The 18,289-nt window shown below is 33.7% G+C and overlaps 1 protein-coding gene across 2 annotated transcripts; it reads right to left on the reverse strand.

Annotated features, from left to right (window-relative positions):
• Positions 1-1,404: 1,404 nt before the first annotated feature.
• On the reverse strand, positions 1,405-13,855 carry LOC11437746 (protein EXPORTIN 1A). 2 transcript variants are annotated; one of them, XM_003607357.4, is made up of 33 exons: positions 13,395-13,855; positions 12,958-13,074; positions 12,030-12,122; positions 11,840-11,911; positions 11,579-11,686; positions 11,425-11,507; positions 10,240-10,378; positions 10,088-10,156; positions 9,936-10,013; positions 9,755-9,817; positions 9,624-9,668; positions 9,291-9,398; positions 9,107-9,205; positions 8,262-8,468; positions 8,030-8,089; positions 7,564-7,674; positions 6,784-6,881; positions 6,592-6,700; positions 5,591-5,656; positions 5,403-5,501; positions 5,212-5,292; positions 4,992-5,081; positions 4,409-4,494; positions 4,201-4,281; positions 3,937-4,119; positions 3,707-3,773; positions 3,249-3,359; positions 3,032-3,139; positions 2,652-2,789; positions 2,428-2,565; positions 2,250-2,354; positions 1,927-2,049; positions 1,405-1,744 (listed from the first exon to the last, which is right to left on the reverse strand). In XM_003607357.4, the coding sequence occupies exons 1-32, from the start codon at positions 13,491-13,493 to the stop codon at positions 1,927-1,929; spliced, it is 3,234 nt and encodes a 1,077-aa protein (XP_003607405.2). In that variant the 5' UTR covers positions 13,494-13,855; the 3' UTR covers positions 1,405-1,744. The 2 variants fall into 2 exon arrangements, with proteins under 2 accessions (XP_003607405.2, XP_024637721.1); XM_024781953.2 differs by lacking the exons at positions 5,591-5,656; positions 6,592-6,700; positions 6,784-6,881 and having other exon boundaries at positions 13,395-13,853.
• Positions 13,856-18,289: the final 4,434 nt, after the last annotated feature.

The raw sequence follows: 18,289 nt of genomic DNA on the forward strand, positions 1-18,289 counted from the left end.
GGTTATTTGGTTTATAAGTGAATATGGTTTAGTTTTTTAAAATATCCGGATAATTTTAAGATCTAGATTAAAAATTGGTTATCTCTCTTTCGAAATTGGTTTTTAAGATCAAATTATTCATAAAAAAATCCAAATTTTTAATAGTATTTTTCTTAATTTATGACCAAGGAATTTTAAAAGAAACAAAAAGTACTGGAGACCTTGCATGTATTAAAGCTGAACAAAAAACAAGTTATATATTGAAGCAGAAATTTCAGGTTATATGTAATGCGTGCTTTAGAGGCTCCCAGGGTAAATTTATTCAAACTCATACTTGTTCGACGCAATTACAGTGTTGTTTTGGCAGAAGGGGAAGCATATGCTATATTCATATCCTTAATTCTAGCTCTCAAATCTCTATTCAACCTTCACAACTGTTATGTTTGTACTTTGTACTATCTGATAGCATAATGAATCGCGACATTGCAAATGAGCCTGGAAAACGGGGAGCCACAATGCATGAGGGCGAGGGAGAGAGATGATTTAGTTAACAAAAAAAAAAAAAAAAGGATATGGTTTTGGATATAAACATCCAACCAAGAAACGGGATTTATAAAAGCAGATGACCGACCGCTTTTAAATAAACCGGTTAATTTTTATATGTAATATCCAGTTATTTGAATATGGTTTTGGATTTTGACGTGGTTTTATCCATATAACCAGATAGATAGCATAATTATTGAAAAAGAGTATGATTAATTGAAAAGTAGTATAATTGACAAATGCCTTTTGAACTATCAAAATGTCATTTAATTTTATTTTTTGACACAATGTCATTTAAATAGTAACATAAAATTATATAGTCAAATGACACTTGAAAAGAAAACAAGATTCGTGTTTCTCTAACCACACTCTTAACAAATTTACAGTATTGCATAAGTAGGTAGACAGTGGAAGCAGACAAAATCACTGTCTCTCTACTTAATGGACAAAGATAGGAAAATATAAGTCACTTTTCAGAATCGATTTCGGGTATGTCCATGAAAATCACTTTTGACCGCAGTAAACACAAGTTAGAATGATCTTGAACGTGAAGCCATACAAGCACTTCATAGGATTTAGTAAAAATAGATAGATGCAAAGTGGGTCTCATTTAGACTACACTAATTTTAAGACTTTTTTTTTAATAAATGTGGTATAAATAAGGGCAGCCGATGGTCAGATCAGAGAAGTATTAAATTTAGGACAATGCTAACAAGTACCCTTAGGACATTGTTTAAGCAATCAAAAGTAAATTATATTTACATATCAACAATAGCTGGTTTGATTAGATGTGCTAACTGGCTCCCCTTAATATTTTCATGTTTTCTACGATGTATAGAAACTTTGCTAGAGATTTGAAGCTAGAAAGGAAGACATTATAAATGTAAAATAATAGCATCTCTCTATTGGGAGGGATGGGGCATATATAACACTAATATTCATGAAACCATATAGTAAGTGCACTCGGTACATCAATACCCCTAAAAATCAATTGAAGGAAAAAAATACAAAATATAAAACCACAAGGGTTTTCTGCACAAACCGCCAGAAGTTAGGTCACACCTAAAGAGTCATCATCACTCCGAAGGAGTCTTCCATTTTTGTTCAATACAAAGATGACTACATGAATTCCTTAAAATGACCCAACATAATCCTCAATTAGTAAATCAATAATCTACACTCACCACATGGACAAGTCTATATCCCCCGGCTAGCTAAAACTCTGAAAATCAGGAACCATGGCCACATCAGTCCCAATATAAAATATTGGAAAAAGAGGAAAAACTAAACTTGGAGCAAAAGGCTACATATAAGTCACTGCTAATTGATTTAGAATGAAGGAGCCTGTGAAATACACCAAAATGCCCACGGTATTAATATTAACTTCTACAATGTTTAACCTACCTATGAGTCCACCATTTCATCTTGCAACTCGATTGGGGCAATCAGCCCTGGAATAGAAAGCATTCTTTGCCGTTCTCTTTCTCTCTGAGCCGCAGCCTCTTCAGCATAGAGATCTTTGTTATCCTGGAGTACAGAAGATGACAAACAAACATCAGATTTTTTTGACTGAAAAAACATTCATGTGATTAAATTTATATTCCAATATGTACTGGTCAACATTATAGAAACGCCTGTACAAACTTCTCAATTTTTTGCTTTGGTCGAAAAATATAACGTCAATTTAGCGCAAGTTGAGTAGTAATATTAAATAAATAAAGCATTACCTGAGCTGAAAATTCTTTTGACTGTATCAGAAAATCTCGTATATGGGTTTTAAATGTGGAGAGATCATTTGTAGACTCAAATAGTCCATTAACAAATTGGGTAACCTGCAAATTTCATGAAATTAGTCAGTTGTTCTAGCAAGAGGGAAATAAATGTAATCAATTTCTCTTCAATTACCTCAGCTGTTGTCATGTTCGGAAAAGAAGCACTTAGAAGCTTTATAGTATACTCAAGTACAAAAACTGCATTACTTGGGTATGACTGTGGACTTGTAGCAACATCCCAAAGGGGCTCAGTTAGCACACCAGTTTCTAGCTGAAAGGTCAAACCAATTATTTGTGCTCTTTCATGCTAAATTGAGAAACAAAAAAACAAAACAAAGAATAACTATGACACAGTACCAGACAAAACAAATGCTGAAGCACCAGGACATGTAATTTGAACCCAGGCTTATGAAAAGTATCGGTCAAAACAGCAAATATCTCATTCTCAGTTGTCAAGAAGTATGTCCGGTAGAACTGATTACAGAACTCAGAACCCTGTTGTAAATAAGACATTCAGTCAAAATATATAAAATGATATATGCAGGAGTGGAAAGAACTTTGTTATGAATGGAAAATAAAATTGATCATTAAAAGTAAGACATTAAGTGCATCAAAAGATAAGAAACCCTCAAAAACAGGAAAACCTGTATGCAGCAATCACAGTATGCTTCTTTCAAAACAAAAAGGAATTACAGTATGCAGAAAAAACCCCAAGGTTAGGAGCACAAAAACCACACCTGAAACTTCTTCAGCATCTCCAACAACAGGTTCAGGCCTGTTTCAGCAATATTCCTTTCTGTGTGCCGAAATGCCCACATGATTGAATCCATAACAAGCTTCAATTGCTGAAACAGATGACCAAAAATATCAGACACAGACTACAGAGATTGAAAAATTAGACAAGCAGATGCAGTTAACATCTCATACACAGAAAAACTGAAATACAAACAAAACCTGGCTTGACAAACAGATCAGTGCAGGAAAACAATGGGTAGCTATGGCACGGAGAAGAGAGAAGAACTTAAGCCGGTGCTCAGGGTAATCTTCAAAGTTTTTTGTAATCATCTGTGTAACAGAAAAAAGAGAAAATATAGTTCAGTTGATATTTTACCGGCTAAATACCCAATAAATATTTGTCATCGAATTATTAAAAATTACAACTTTGAAATTATGAACTCGGAATATTGACTGTAAATACACATTTCCAGTAAAAACAAAACTAATATCAAAATACATTTAATTTTACATTTTGATTTGTAAATACAAGCCTGGTATTATTTTTCAAAACTAAATATTCAAATCAAAGGGAATAGAAGATTCCGAGGTGGATATCAAACACAAGGGCTAAAACCACACAACAACAACAACAAACAAGGACATTTACAACAAAGCTGAATATCCTACACAATTACCTCTAATGTGCACTGAAAAACAGCTTCAAATATGCGAGGTACATCTTCAATCATTGTAGCTTTATATCTGGAAATAAGAGGGGGCCAGAGAAAACGAGTGAAACATATGAATATCATATAACCCTTAGGAAGTAGCATAACATAAGCATGTAGAATGCGGATGTCAAAGCAGCATATCAATCAAGGAAATAAATGAACATAAAAAAAAGAAAAAGGAAAGAGAAGCATACTTGTTTACTATTGTGGCAAAAAGGGACAAAACCTCTGATTCCCTTGCATCAGGAGCATTCCTAGCATAATCTCCCAGAACAGGATCCATCATTGGCGGCACAAATTGTTTTCCAATCTGTGGTTGATCTTCAGCCTTATCCAAGAATGTCTCGATCAATTTAAGTGTCTCCCTCTTAACCGAACTGCATCAAAAAGAATGTGTAAAAAGGGACTGAACATTAATCATATTTTCTAAAAGCAGCTATAATCTCAACTAATCTTACCGTAGAAGTTTCACATAGGATGTTTTGGATGCATAAGGCCCCCCTTCTAAAATACTTTTAGAAATAAGCTCACTGTACATTCTGTTGCAAAACAAAAGCTGATTTAGCATATGTCATACCAGAAATGAAGAATCAAATCAAACTACTTATTTTGTATTAACTGTTACTAGGATAACTCATGAAAAAACTATCTGTTAACAGAACACACCTGTACACATTCAACATGTCCAAAAAGATCATCGTGATTTGGGGCAGGAAAAATGTCCCTAAAGAAGATGCAACACTTGTATTCGTCTGCAGTTAAGAGGAATTCAAATACAAACTTAACAGCATGAAGTAACAAAACAGCAAAATAAAACAAAAGACCTGACATTGATTCTAATCATAATTATACATCGAAAACATAGAAAAACCAATAAAAAATCAGAGGCTGTTAATGAATAAAGGCCGCTTTCCCTTAGATGTTTGAACAATTAACAATGGGTACCAAGATCACACGATAGTAGTTTAAACTCCAAACAAGGAGAATGCATCCCTACTCCTTTTACATGCTTGTGACCAACTGAGTAATACAACATCAACAGATTTCTAACAACGAATGACACTGAAAATTCCTGAACAAGTCAACAATGGTAAACTTTGACCGTTCGCATAGCCAACATCAGCAACTGATTTGTCAAAAGCTCTCACTACTGAACCCCGTCAGGCCATAAAATATTAAATGAAATTTCAAAATTCAAATGGCATCTTAGCATGCAGTGCCACAAAATTACATAAAAAATCAACTATACCTGCAATATATTAAGCACAGTCCGTATTACATCTTGATCCTTCAAAAAGTCAACATTTTGATGTGCCTGGCCTATAATTTCCATCCATTTCTGCAGGAGGGAAAAAAACCAAAAGTGCAGAAATTTATTATAATACTTGGTTTCCAGAATTTTTTTTACAAAATTCAAATGCATAAAATGAAAGTGATATAGCAAATGACTTATCAAGCAAGCAAAATACCTGATTTGGAAGCTCCATCAACCGCTGAAGAAATTCATCTCTCTTCTGTGAATCAGACTCTGCTTGAATCATATGAGCAACCTACAATAATCAAAAATATAACTTACAAGAACAAATATAGGACAAACAAAAAATATATAATTCAATATGAAATATTTAATTAATGAGTTTAAGACATCTAAAAGGCATACAGATTCATAGAAGGAGTGTATCTGATGGGGTTCAAGATCTGCAATAGTGATTGGAAGGCCTGATAGAAGTTCAGATACAAATGGCTCATTTTCGCCAACCTGAAATAGCAATTGCGGAACACACATTAGTTATTTTTATATGACTTCAAAGAGGATAGGAAAAAGGAGGAAACTATGGCCCTTATTACCTGGGTGATCACAAACTTACGCTTGCACTTCTGAACTATTTTCAAAAAAGTGTCACACGCCATATCCTAAAACAAATGAAACAGGATCATATATAGATTATCAATGCAATATTACATTACTTAAAGAACCATGCAGATATTACAAGGTAAATATAGATTAGGATAGAATTCCACCAAACCATATGCTAGACTTCAGTGTTTAGTTTCATCACATATAATACCCAATTGACAGAAAAAATAATTAAAAATTACAGCAAAAAAAAAAAAAGTTGGTAGTGTAATTAATGTGTACATTTTGTGTATAACAAGTTCCCTTCTGAAGACTAATGAGGAAACTTTATCTCGGGAAATGTACATTCATTATATTGATACTTTAAAAATTGACTTTTGCTTCATTAAACTCATCAATTATTTCCTTTTGTCTTCTTAACAAGTGACCTGAGGGCACTTGTATGATCCATTACTTAAATTACACTGTGTATAGATGTAATCAATATTGACTTTTCATATTCCAAGAAAATTTGTAGTATTAATTAGGTCTATGTTTGAAAAACAAAATAAATGCATCTAGTAATTTGGAAGGGAGCTTATATTTAGAGACAATTTTTTTCAATAGGTGCTTAAATTAGGGGCGGAGGGAGTATACTAAAACAAAATAATTAGATGCTAATTCTTCAGCAGACTTAAAAGTTAGCTTATTGAGATGGTAAAATAGGCTACAGTGCTACTATGAAGAATGTGACATATCTTGTCAGAATTTCTATATAGGTAGTACTATTTAAGAAAAATAAGCCTGAACTCGGAAAGCCTTAATGAATAACAAGTCAAAGTTCAGGTTAATCATAGTCAAATTATGGAAGACAAGAAAATCAGCCCAGCTATGGAGAAAATATACAGAGCCTGTGTTTGTTATAAAATTCAATTTAACTTAGCGATAAATAATATCATTAGAAGTAATGCACAAGTTGAAAATAAGTGAGCTTCAAAGGATAAAAAATAACCTGAACTCCAGGATGTGTCTCATGCATAAACTCGAACAACTTGTTCACAACAGTTTTAAGAAACTTCCAATGAGCTCTTAAAAATCGGGGATACTGGCCAACAACATACCTATCAAGCGAAGCAACTGGATATTATATCTAAAAAATAGCAATGTGAAACAATAAAAAATATCCAATAAAAACACTTCTTACATGATATTACTTGCAATAACTGCTTTGTTATCTTTTCCCTTCGTGATTTCACATAGATTTAATAAATCACGAATTACCATAACCAAAAATCTGTTTTCCTGTCACAAATAAAGAAAGTCTAACCATAAATAAGGAAATAAAATACCAAAATTGATAAAACAATGGCATAAAGAGTTACAGAGATAGTTAAAAAATTTGATGAATCAGTTGAGAAAATGATTTACACAACACATTCATCAGTCCTAGAAAAAACAAAAACATGCCAATATGAAGCCATGCAGAGAGATTAGCAATTTATGAAAGAGTAGTTGAGACTCCAATAGAAGTCAAATTGGAGGATGCAGCTGCTAACTAGGACATTATATGACCTCCAAGGTATACTCCAATGCCGTCAAGATATCGTTGAAGTCAACACGGTTGTCCCCAAAATTTACATTAAAAAATCTTATAACAGCAGGATACCCCAATAATGGAAATACCTCAACAGATCAAAAGCTCTACATATTCCTATTAGGAAAAGAGAAACTCGGATTTCAGAGAGCATTGTTAGAGTGAAGAAGATGAAAAGATTGATTCTGTTATTATGAACTGAATGCAGTTACAATGCTGAGACATCAAGTTAGTTACAAGTGTCAGACTTGTTTGACTAGCTCTAACTAATTCTGTTTTCTATCTTTGTATAACTAGACTAGCTTATCTCTAATAATTCCTAATATTGAAAATGACCTGTGCATGTAGGGATATAAAGTCAATCAAGCAATACCATATGGTTTACAGTACCTGCTCTTCTATCATGGAACCAGATATAGATCCAATTGCCCAGCAAAGTGTATTCAAATTGTTCCAGGTCCAATCCTCACCACTGAGTTGTTTACTTAATTTCCTCAGCATCTGCAGATTACACGATTCGAGAAGATTTAATAAAGGTGCGACAAATTTATGATAGGTAGCCTTTGCATCATAACACTAAACCGAAACAACATATTCATTCATATAATATTACATTTTTAGGTTATTCAATGCAACATTAGGTCATTAACACCATATTTAAAGAAAGTTGATATTGTGGTTTCATAATTTGACAAATAATAAATCGTCTCATATTTTAAACAGTATAAACTTCCCAACAATTTTTTTTTTTTGAACAAGCCTCCCAACAATAAATTAAAAACTGATTAAAAAAACACCATATAATGTGATTGTCTTTCCAGCAAAACAAAAGGGCAGTGTTTTCTGGTTCAAATACCTGCTTTTCAGTATCATCATGGTCAAGATGTGCCAAGTAAATAAGAGTCTCCCTCATAATCTGTCAAGTAAACATTGGTATGTTGAGTCTCAAATTTATCACATTTGAATTTATTGAGAGCAAACAATAGAAGTAGAATATGCAAAAGGGAAGTAATTTTTAGAGATTTTTTCTACATAGATATGAATATCAGACACTAGAATCTAGCAGAACTCAGTTATCAATTTATAACCTTATATTGAACAAGAACATCATTGTCCTTCAAGGTTTCACGGACAATATTCCCATTTTCATCTTCAACTATGAGAACTTCTTCGGGTTTAGCCATTCGACAGATCATAAGCATTCTCAACTTTGACATGGGACCAGCATAAAGCTGCCGACGTTGGAGAAGCTGAGAACCGTGCCCATCAACCATACCAGGAAGCATTGATGATACCTGCTTATTCAATTAAGAAAAATACATCAGCATATATACTAGAAGCATACAAGAGACTCTTGAGATGAAAATTATATATATAAAACAAAGCCAATTAATTAATTGTTTGTCCAAAAATAAAGATTTTCACTTTAAGACCTACTGATCGTGGTAAAATCTGTATCTTACCATGCACTTCATAAATTTGAAAATGGATACTTCATATAACATGAAGATATGTGGTAGGAACACCACAGAACATGCTTTAAAATTGATCAAATAAACCAAAAAACAAAGATCAAGTCAAGGAAAAGCGAGTAAAATAAGCAAAACTTAGAGTCTAGGATGGTTTTGATCACAGCTAGTCACATTATTGATTTTACTAATTTAATTAGTTCCTTTCACAACCAAGTATTAATTCTTAATCCAATAATAACATGCTAAACAGATAGTGGCATTCTTGTAAACATTAAGGACAAAAGGAGCAGCATCAAAAAATGAAGCATTCTACTAAGATGCTAGGTCATATCTTGCGCGACATATGTTAAAGAGAATCGCCAATTCTTGATTTTAGCATTCAAAGAGCCATATCATAAGTTTCACAGCACCTTTCCTCAAAAAAACAAAAAAAAAAAAAAAAAAAAGAAGTTTCACAGCACCTGAAGTCCCATCAAGTTTGCAGTAGCTGCAGGATTATCCAAACTTCGATGTGGCTCAAACAGCTCCGACACCAAGGAATTCCAGTAGTCCAAACACACCTATTATTTTCAACAAACCAGATACAGTATCAATCTGGCTATTTAGAGCAGGAGAAAGTGGCACACAAATGCAGTATGCACATACCTTAAAAACCTCAGTATCGTCAACATATGAAATGCTGATAAGATATTCAAGGCCCAAAAGCAAAGTTGTTATATTCTCTTGAGTGGATTCCAGGATGCGGATGTGAACCTGCATCAGTAGAAGGCTATCAGAATACTGTTGCCAGAGAGCAGAACACCAAACAAGCAGCCCAATAATGCAGGATCTAATATTGAATGAGCCACAAGTATGATATAATCTATGCAGCTTAAAGGCACCAGCCTCGGCAATGTCACATTCTAACACAGTTCAATCATGTCAATGGATTATTATACATTCGCAAAATAAAATGAAAGACAACTTTAAAAATCTAACCTTAAAAAATGAGGTGAAGAACAGCGCCAGGTTCTGTATAAATGCCTAAACAGAGGAAAAAAAACCATGGTAAGGCAGATACTTAACAAATAATTAAGCAAATTAAGCATCTTGTTTCAGTAAAAACTTACTTGTTCTTCGCTATTGCCATGTGCATATGCCTCAGGGATATTTGTGTTAGGCGGCAGTATAGTCTACATTAAACATTACATTATCACAAAGTATGTCAAAATGCTGAAGCCAGAATAAAATGAATAAAAATAAGAAAAGAATGCAGTACATGTTACAAAAAGGGGAACAATCCAAACACACCTGCAATTGGCCCATTAATATACCATACATCTTGACATATTGCACGTCATAAAAATTCCCAAATTGAAGGGATGCCACCTGCAAACATAAGAAGTGAATATTGATATAAAAAATTTCAAGTAAATTATCAGAACTTAAAGGATGGAACATACCTCTGTTAAACATTGCAGCGTAAGATTTCGATATGCTGGAACTGGGAAAAACTTCAGGAGTGTCTCAAGCTGTGATGTCGACAAAAGTTATAAGATTTCAGTTAGTGAGTTCATCAACAACAAATTCATTTTGAGCAGAAAAATGAACCTACCAGCGGTGATTCAAATATATAACCCAAGGGAATCCATGATAAGAAGGCATGCAATGTGGATAGTGTAGCACGTATCAGCTCAGCCCTTTGGGATGCCGATAGCACATATAAGCATAACTCATGTATGAGTTGAAATTCGCTGCAAACAACCAAGTACAATTCTTAGTGAAAATATAGACACTTAGTAGAAAATAAATGTAAATAGATAACAATAGCTGAACAAAAAAATAACCATCCAAATCATGCATGATAAAGAGAGTTAGACATGAAACTATTACCAAGCTTTTGCACAATAGCTTAGGGTTTCAGAATAATCATAACAAGGGAAAGCACCAAAAGTATGTATAACAAGCCAATTAACAGAATAAACTCCAGCACATCGTTATATTTACAAGAATTCAGATTACATCTTCTGAGTCTTCTAAGGCTTTAAGTACATTACTACTGAGTCTTCTATGGCTTTAAGTACATTACTATAATGCACATATGCGTGATATCAAAGATACATACAAAGGAGTCAGAGATGTCCAGCAAAAGGAAACTAAATGGTAAAATTTAACAACAGAATTGTGAGCAAAAATATTTGCAGATCATAAACATTAAGTAATAAGTAATTAAGCCAATAAGTAGATACATGTTCAAATCATACAACCAGCATCCCCATTAGTACCTGGCGGGGATAAGGCTGTGTGCATCTACCCTACCACCCCACCTGGTGGAAGCCTGGTACAAGTGCCGCCATTTTTCAGTGATAATTCCTAGATTAGAAAATGATTTTCCTCAATGTAACTTGCCTAAAATTATTTTTTTCCTAAAATGATCGAGCAATTGCCGATCATCAATAATAGTATTTGATGTTAATTGCCCCAGTCTAACTTCGAGTCGATAAAAGCAATTACCAAATCACAACGAAAGCCATACTAATACCAACTACAATATATTTTCCAACTCGCTAGTTAAAACCAATTTCTCTAACTAGACACCTAGATATGCAGTTATCACCACTTACTAGTATTTCGATCTATAGAGCACATTTGAAGAATCAAAAGTGTACCAAAAAAATTATAGACCATCACAAATGAGGCTTTTAAGAATGCAACCTTATAAAACCATTACTGTACAACAAGTAATTAAAACTCAATCTTTCAGGAAAGAATACATAGACATTGAGCTATCAACAGCTACCTGTTCAATGATTGTTTAAGCTCTTTTATCTTCTGCTGTGTCATTTCTCCTCTTGAAAAATCAAAAACCTCTTCACTCAAAAGCTGAACAGACATTTTTTAAGTCAATCATTGACAAAAGAAACATAATCTAATATAAAATGGGATAAACTTACTTTCAATATAGCCATGCAATTCTCACAGATCGTTTCACTAGTTTTAGCAGCTGCGACAAGATCAGGAATAAAGCTTCGCCATCTTGCTGGCCACTCATGCTTCAAAATCTGCTTATAGAAAAGGTATAAAAGATCTTAAGATGGCTGAACTTGTGTATAGAAAAGGAAAACATAACAATTAATCATTGAACCAGAAGTTTCAGGACTACAAAAACACCGGAATTATCAGTCATGGTAATGTTAAGAAACTGCAGTGTTTACCTGAACTAATATAATGTTGAGCTTGTTGACATACAACCTTTCCGTTCGGAATGAGGCCTCGTTGCTAGAAAGCTATGCAAGATAAACCAACAATGAGATCCAGGATGTAGAAAAACTATGAACTTAAAGAAGAAAATCTATGTATGCCTGACTAGCACATACAACTGCTTTAACCAAATACAGCTAATACCTGAACAATAATATCAGAGATGAAATTTTTCATTCCATCTCGCTGCTCGGCAGGTAAGGCATTCCATCTATATTTAATTACGCCTTCAAGAACCTGAGTGAAACATACAAGCATAGTAAAAACATATACTAAGAAAGGCAGCTAATATAATATTCTCATAAGAAATGAAAAACTTGTTCAACAGTCGATAAGCGTTGTTTCTGAAGGCAAAGCCCCAATTGTAAGTAGGCTGCAGAGGTTAAAACTAAGTAATCCGTATAAAACAAATATGAATACATAAATAACCAAATGAGTATATTGAGTCAACGGGTCTATCCAACAAAGCGATGTGGAAAGAACATTTTTGTCGTAAGCCAGCCTCTAAAGGAAATTTCAGCAAGCAAAAACACAATAACCAAATGAGAATCGAATCAACGGATCTATCCAACAAAGAGATGTGGAAAGAACATTTTTGGCGTAAACCAGCCTCTAGAGGAAATTTCAGCAAGCAAAAACACAATAACCAAATGAGTATCGAGTCAACGGAACTATCCAACAAAGCAATGCGGAAAGAACATTTTTGTCGTAAGCCAGCCTCTAAAGGAAATTTCAGCTAGCATAAGCTATCTTTTCAAGATATCGGACAAAGCAGATTCGCGACAGATACTTCCAATCAAATCTCGCATAATTACAAACTGAAACGCCTAACGTATTTTGCTTTAAGCTTAGAGTAAGCATGTTTTCAAATATAGTGCATTACTAATTGACCAACCTAGCACGCACATCTTGATCATACAGAAAATCAATAACAGTTTTCTCTTTCGACACCGACAAAAATTACTATCGGCGTTGACTACACATGGATATAGGCTTCTGGACTGTGATTGAAGCCGTAATATTTTGTAGGTAACAGTAAATCCAATATCGGTTCAGTAAACAACAAACAAACCTGCAATGCAAAAAACTTGGTATTGAGATTTTGAGTATTCTGCAAAATATGCATGACTTGCAGCCACATATCAGGATTATTTTGCAAGTCCCGCAAAATTGAATCAGCAGCACTTCTCTGCACAGAATCAAAACACGCAAAAAAATATATTAAAATTCAAACACATAAAAAAGAGCAAACCAACCGTAAACAGCATCACATTATCTAAAACGATAACAAGTTAGTTCAATACGACAAGATTAATAATCAGTTATTATCAACAACATTGGATTTCGCGTAGATTGCAGGAGAAATAATGAAACTCGTATAATTGAATTAAGTATGATAGCTTATAATACAATGAGGTGTATGTTTGAAGAATTAAACCCTAAAATGCGTGTAATTCATTGCAGTGTTAGCGACATTGTTGAAGAGAGAGGGAGAGAATTGTAACTAACCTCTTGCTTAGATCCGGTGCCGTAGAAGGCGGCGACGGTGGCGTCTAGTAAGGGAACATCGATCGGAGAGCTCAAATCTCTGAGCTTCTCAGCGGCCATCGGAGAAGAAGAAGAAGAAGAAGAGTGATTAAACCCTAGAGCGAGAGTGGAGTGAATGAACAGTGACAAAAACCCTAGACTCGCTCGGACTGGAGATTCTAGAGAGAGAGAGAGAGATTTCGGGTAGAGAGAAGAGTTCGGGGTTTTTAGTTTTTTTTTATTTTTTTATTTAGTTAAGAATAATGGTATTTATAGGGATAAAGAATGAAGGGGACAAAGGACAGCGTGAAAATGAAGCGGAGTGAGTGAGTGAGTGAGTTTGAAAGAAGAGGGGGGAACGCTCTCGCACGGAATGAAGAAAAGGAACACGTAATGTAATTGGATTTGATTTGATTTGATTTGACGCTACTAAGCTATATATAGGACTTGTACTATGCTTGCTTGTGTTGTGTGTGTAAAGTGTTGTTGTAACTCTGACCAAACTTAAGGGATATGGACCTATAAATATAAGGTGATGATGACTAGGAAAACGGGTTCAACGGAATCCAACTTGTGGAGAGAGAGAGAGAGAGGGACACTTTGGGGGCATGTAGATCTTCTTTGAGAAGAAAATGGGTAGAAGAATTGGGTTGGTTGGTCAAGTTTGGGGAATCCTTTTCAGAGGAAAACAAAAAATATTTAAATGTTTAAAGACCATATCTTAAATTTAATAAATTATACTAACATTTTTTTTTACGAAATCATGTTATATTTTTTTCCAAATCCGACATAGTTAGCATCTTTGATCTTCGAGAATCGTTAAGGAAATCTCGATCATCTATTAAAAAGGAGAGAGATTGATTATTTAAGAAAAAAGAAATTAATTTCCTTAGCCACCTTAAGGTACTAAGATTTGAATTGGCAACGGAGCATCCATATCTTTTTGTTGCATATGTATACTTACTTTCCAAATAATAATCGAATTCTTTGAAATAGTCGTGATAATAACTCGCTCGGTGTTGTGGTGGCAAATCAATGCAATATTATATGAGAGATGTTATGTAATACTACTCAATTACGTGACTAATTTTGATGATGTACAGATCAGGTTGGTTGCACAAAAAAAAATGGTTGATAAGAAAATTTGGATAAAAAGCTCATCCAACGGATTCCGTTGAAATATTGGTTGCATTATCGATCTTTATTATAAGTATCAAACAAAAATGGCGATTAGGTAATAATGTGGTCACATAGGTTAAGTATAATGAGATATGATGAGAGGACTAAATAATACTCCCTCCGTCCCAAATTGTAAGACGTTTTGGCTTTTTCACACGTATTAAGAAATGTAATTAATATTGCGTGGGGAAGAGAAATTATGAGTTGTTTTACAAAATTATCCATAATAAATTGTATGGAAAAGATAAATGAAATAATTGAAAGAAGAAAGAGTAATTAATAATTAAGGATATAATAGGAAAAATAACATTAATATTTCATTGGTATTGTAAAGCGACATCTAATTTGGGACAAAATTTTTTTATAATTTAGGACGAAGGGAGTAGGTCTTAGATCAAATGAACGGTTACACTTTAACTTCTCTCTAAAAAATTCAGATGCATCTTCTCTCAACGGAACAATGGTAAAACCCATCCTTGTTTCTAATTGATTAAAAAACCCAGCTTTGTAGTTTTTTCAAACGAAGCTTTCTAGTTCCTGGGTTGTTATATTGTCGGACCTGGAGTTTGAAAACAAGGAGTTTTTAACTGTTATAACCAAAACGATAACAATAATTTTATAACATATTAGGATTTTTGTTGTACCCAGCTTGCTGAGATAAATTGCAGACAAGATTTATGGAGACGTCGCTTTCGCTTTGCCAGAGATGCGTAGAAGAAGAAAAAAATATTGCAATGTTAAGTGGGGATTTTAATCTTACTGTATACTTTGTTCTAACGGTAAATATTTCTTTCTCTCATCTCTCACAATATCAAGTCCTCTCTCATCTCTCACAATATCAAATGCGAGCACTAGTCATTACAAGAGATGAGAGGAGTAGATAACATCCAATGGATTTAAATCAACGATTCTAATTGACTTGAACTTTTAAAACTACACCTTACTTTATAATTTCTCTCGACCACGCACCTGTTTGACCAGTAATCTTTCTTCACGCTAATGAAAATTGAAAACAATAGTGAAGAATTCAAAGAGCCCTAAATTAAAAAAATAAAATAATGGGATTTAAGGATGGTGAAAGGGGTTTGTTTGTTCCAACATTGACATTGGACGGTGAACAAGGAACTTACGTATCTTTAATTCAATGGTTTGTATTTTTACTCATTACATGCTCAAGTCTTTGAATTATAAGAGCCTTCTCCATTCAGATGAATTTCAGAGAAATTGAAATTGAAGAATTTTGCATCAATTTTGATTGAAAGGTTGTCGACTTTATAGTTATAAATCTTTTATAAGATTGTGAATCAATTTGTATTAGGTGCATCAAATCAATTTCTGGAATTTTTTTTATTAAAAAATCAATTCAATCAATTTTTGTATTTTTTTTTTTTTATAAGAAAGGAATCGAATCAAATTTTTTACTCAAGTTTTCAGCCTTTCATTATACTTCGATTCCTTCAAAAAAATTCTGCATATTAACATTGAGAGTGAAGAAGATGTAGAGGCAGGCGATGTGTATGGAGGCCAAGAGAAGAATCACAAGCGCGTGTGTTGACAAAAATTAATTAGCGTGCCTTTTGAAAGTTGGATTAAATTCAATGGATGTTATTTACTCCTCTCATCATCTCTCATAATAATTCAAGTACTTACTTATTGAAGGACCTCAAGAAGTAATCAAACATGTCAAAAAACTTGAATCATTACATTAAAATGTTAAAACCATTCAATATACAATTGTTTGTTGAGATGATTGAGTCTACTACATATTGATAGCTAATATAACATTAAAGGGAACTTTGCAGAAGAAGGACGAATGGGCATATCATTGCCTTGTCTTGCATATATGTGAGTCGTATATGATAAGTCAAAGGCATACTATCTTATGTGCATGGAGCTCTAATCCTCGAGTATTTTCATAACTATGTCACGTGGTCACAATATTCATTGCTTTAACAGTCGGAGATTTCTTCCATGCACAATTCAACACGTGCTCACCTATTGTACCATATATAACGAGTGTTAATCGTTTGAAAATATATTTTGGGTGCCACACTTTCAAATATATGGTCGGGATTCACAAAAGAAGAAACAAACCATAGAGGAGGTGACAAACATATAAGGTGGGATGCATAATGGAAAAAGTTATCCATAATCCTTAAAATAATAGGTTAGTCTCAAAATAAAACGGATGTCACCAACAATTACTACATGTAACAACCTAGACTCGTGTTTTTAAACTACCTGATTAAACTAGCCAATTGGACCGGGAATCGGCCATTTGATATAATGGTTGAAAGACAATGGCTAGCACATGAATAATGTCAAAACATATTTTAATTTGATCAATGTTGTGTAATAAATCTCACTTAAGATTCTTTATACATCAATGAGCTTTGTTCTAAAATAAACGTCGTTTAAGATTTTTCAAACAAATAAAAAACATGCTAACAAAATAAATAAACAAGGACAACAACTTTTACAAAAAATATCTTTGTTACTTATTTAGTATAGTTTGTTATTATGAATGTAAAGCAAAGTATGATTAACAAATGTGCAAATATGGCATCATATGCACACAATCAAAAAAATCGAACCCTTGATTGGGTATGACTACGATGTTATTTTGTTTGATAATTACCGTGTTATAAACACTACCATTGATATTTAAAGAAGTAACTAAATCAATCGATCTAACAAATGTTAAAATGAGTATATTGTTGGATAATGCATTACAACATTTCTCTAAGGGTTGCAAAAAAAACTTCAATTTTTTATTAAAAAAATTTATTCAATGCGAGGACAGGGATGGGGCGGGGATATCCGAACCCTTCAGGGACGGGGATGAGGTTCAATTTCTTATCCTCATTGGGTATGGGTAAAGTAACGGGTAAGTGTATGAGAATCGGGTATGGGGACGGGGAATGTAAAACCTGTCCCCACCCTGCCCCATTGCCATGCCTGCATGTGTGGGAATTTTTAAATTCAATGTAGATGGATCCATATTCCAACAACCGACCTGTTATGGCATTAAAATGTGTGTTAGAGGAGATCAATGTCATTTTGTAATGGCAAAGACAATTTGAAGTCATATGAATCTTCAAACAGTGTTGTGTGAAGCTTGTGGGTACTATAATATGCTCCACTGGATCTTGGTAACAAGTATCACAAATGTTGTTTTTGCATTATATTGTTAAAAAAAAAGGTAGATGACATTCACTTTAGTAATAAATCAAATAGATTAGAATATAACTTTATTATAAATGATTGAATAGTTACTCTTATAAGCCACGACAATTTTCAGAAAAATATTTTATGGCACGACAACTTTTGCCGCACCATTTGAACGATTCATGAATTCTTGATTAATTTATCTCTTTCTTCAAATCTAATTTCAGCCATCTATTTCTTTCTTATTCTCCATTTAATTTAAAGGCTTAAATATGTAAAAGGTCCCTGTAAGTTCGCGCATTTTTGGTTTTCGTCCCTGCAAGTTTTTTTTTTCTAAAATGAACCCTGTATCTTCTCAACCTTTTGAAAATAGTCCTTGCCGTCAGCTTCTGTCAACAAAAACGCCATGGTGGCTAACGGAACACACGTGGCAGTTGGCACATTTGATGAGATGGCATGAGAGATGATAAGTTGTTAAAATACAGGGACTAAAATCAAAAACGTAAATTGACACAGGGATGAAATTAAAA

The sequence above is a fragment of the Medicago truncatula genome, chromosome 4 (assembly GCF_003473485.1).
Source record: "Medicago truncatula cultivar Jemalong A17 chromosome 4, MtrunA17r5.0-ANR, whole genome shotgun sequence".
NCBI classification, from domain to species: Eukaryota; Viridiplantae; Streptophyta; class Magnoliopsida; order Fabales; family Fabaceae; genus Medicago; species Medicago truncatula.

Coding starts and splice junctions, on each gene's coding strand:
- LOC11437746 (XM_003607357.4), bottom strand. CDS start 13,493: ATGGCCGCTGAGAAGCTCAGAGATTTGAGCTCTCCGATCGATGTTCCC. Junction 11,912..12,029: donor TCTCTGATATTATTGTTCAG/GTATTAGCTGTA, acceptor TATCTTGCATAG/CTTTCTAGCAACGAGGCCTC. Junction 6,701..6,783: donor GTTATTGCAAGTAATATCAT/GTAAGAAGTGTT, acceptor TTCGCTTGATAG/GTATGTTGTTGGCCAGTATC.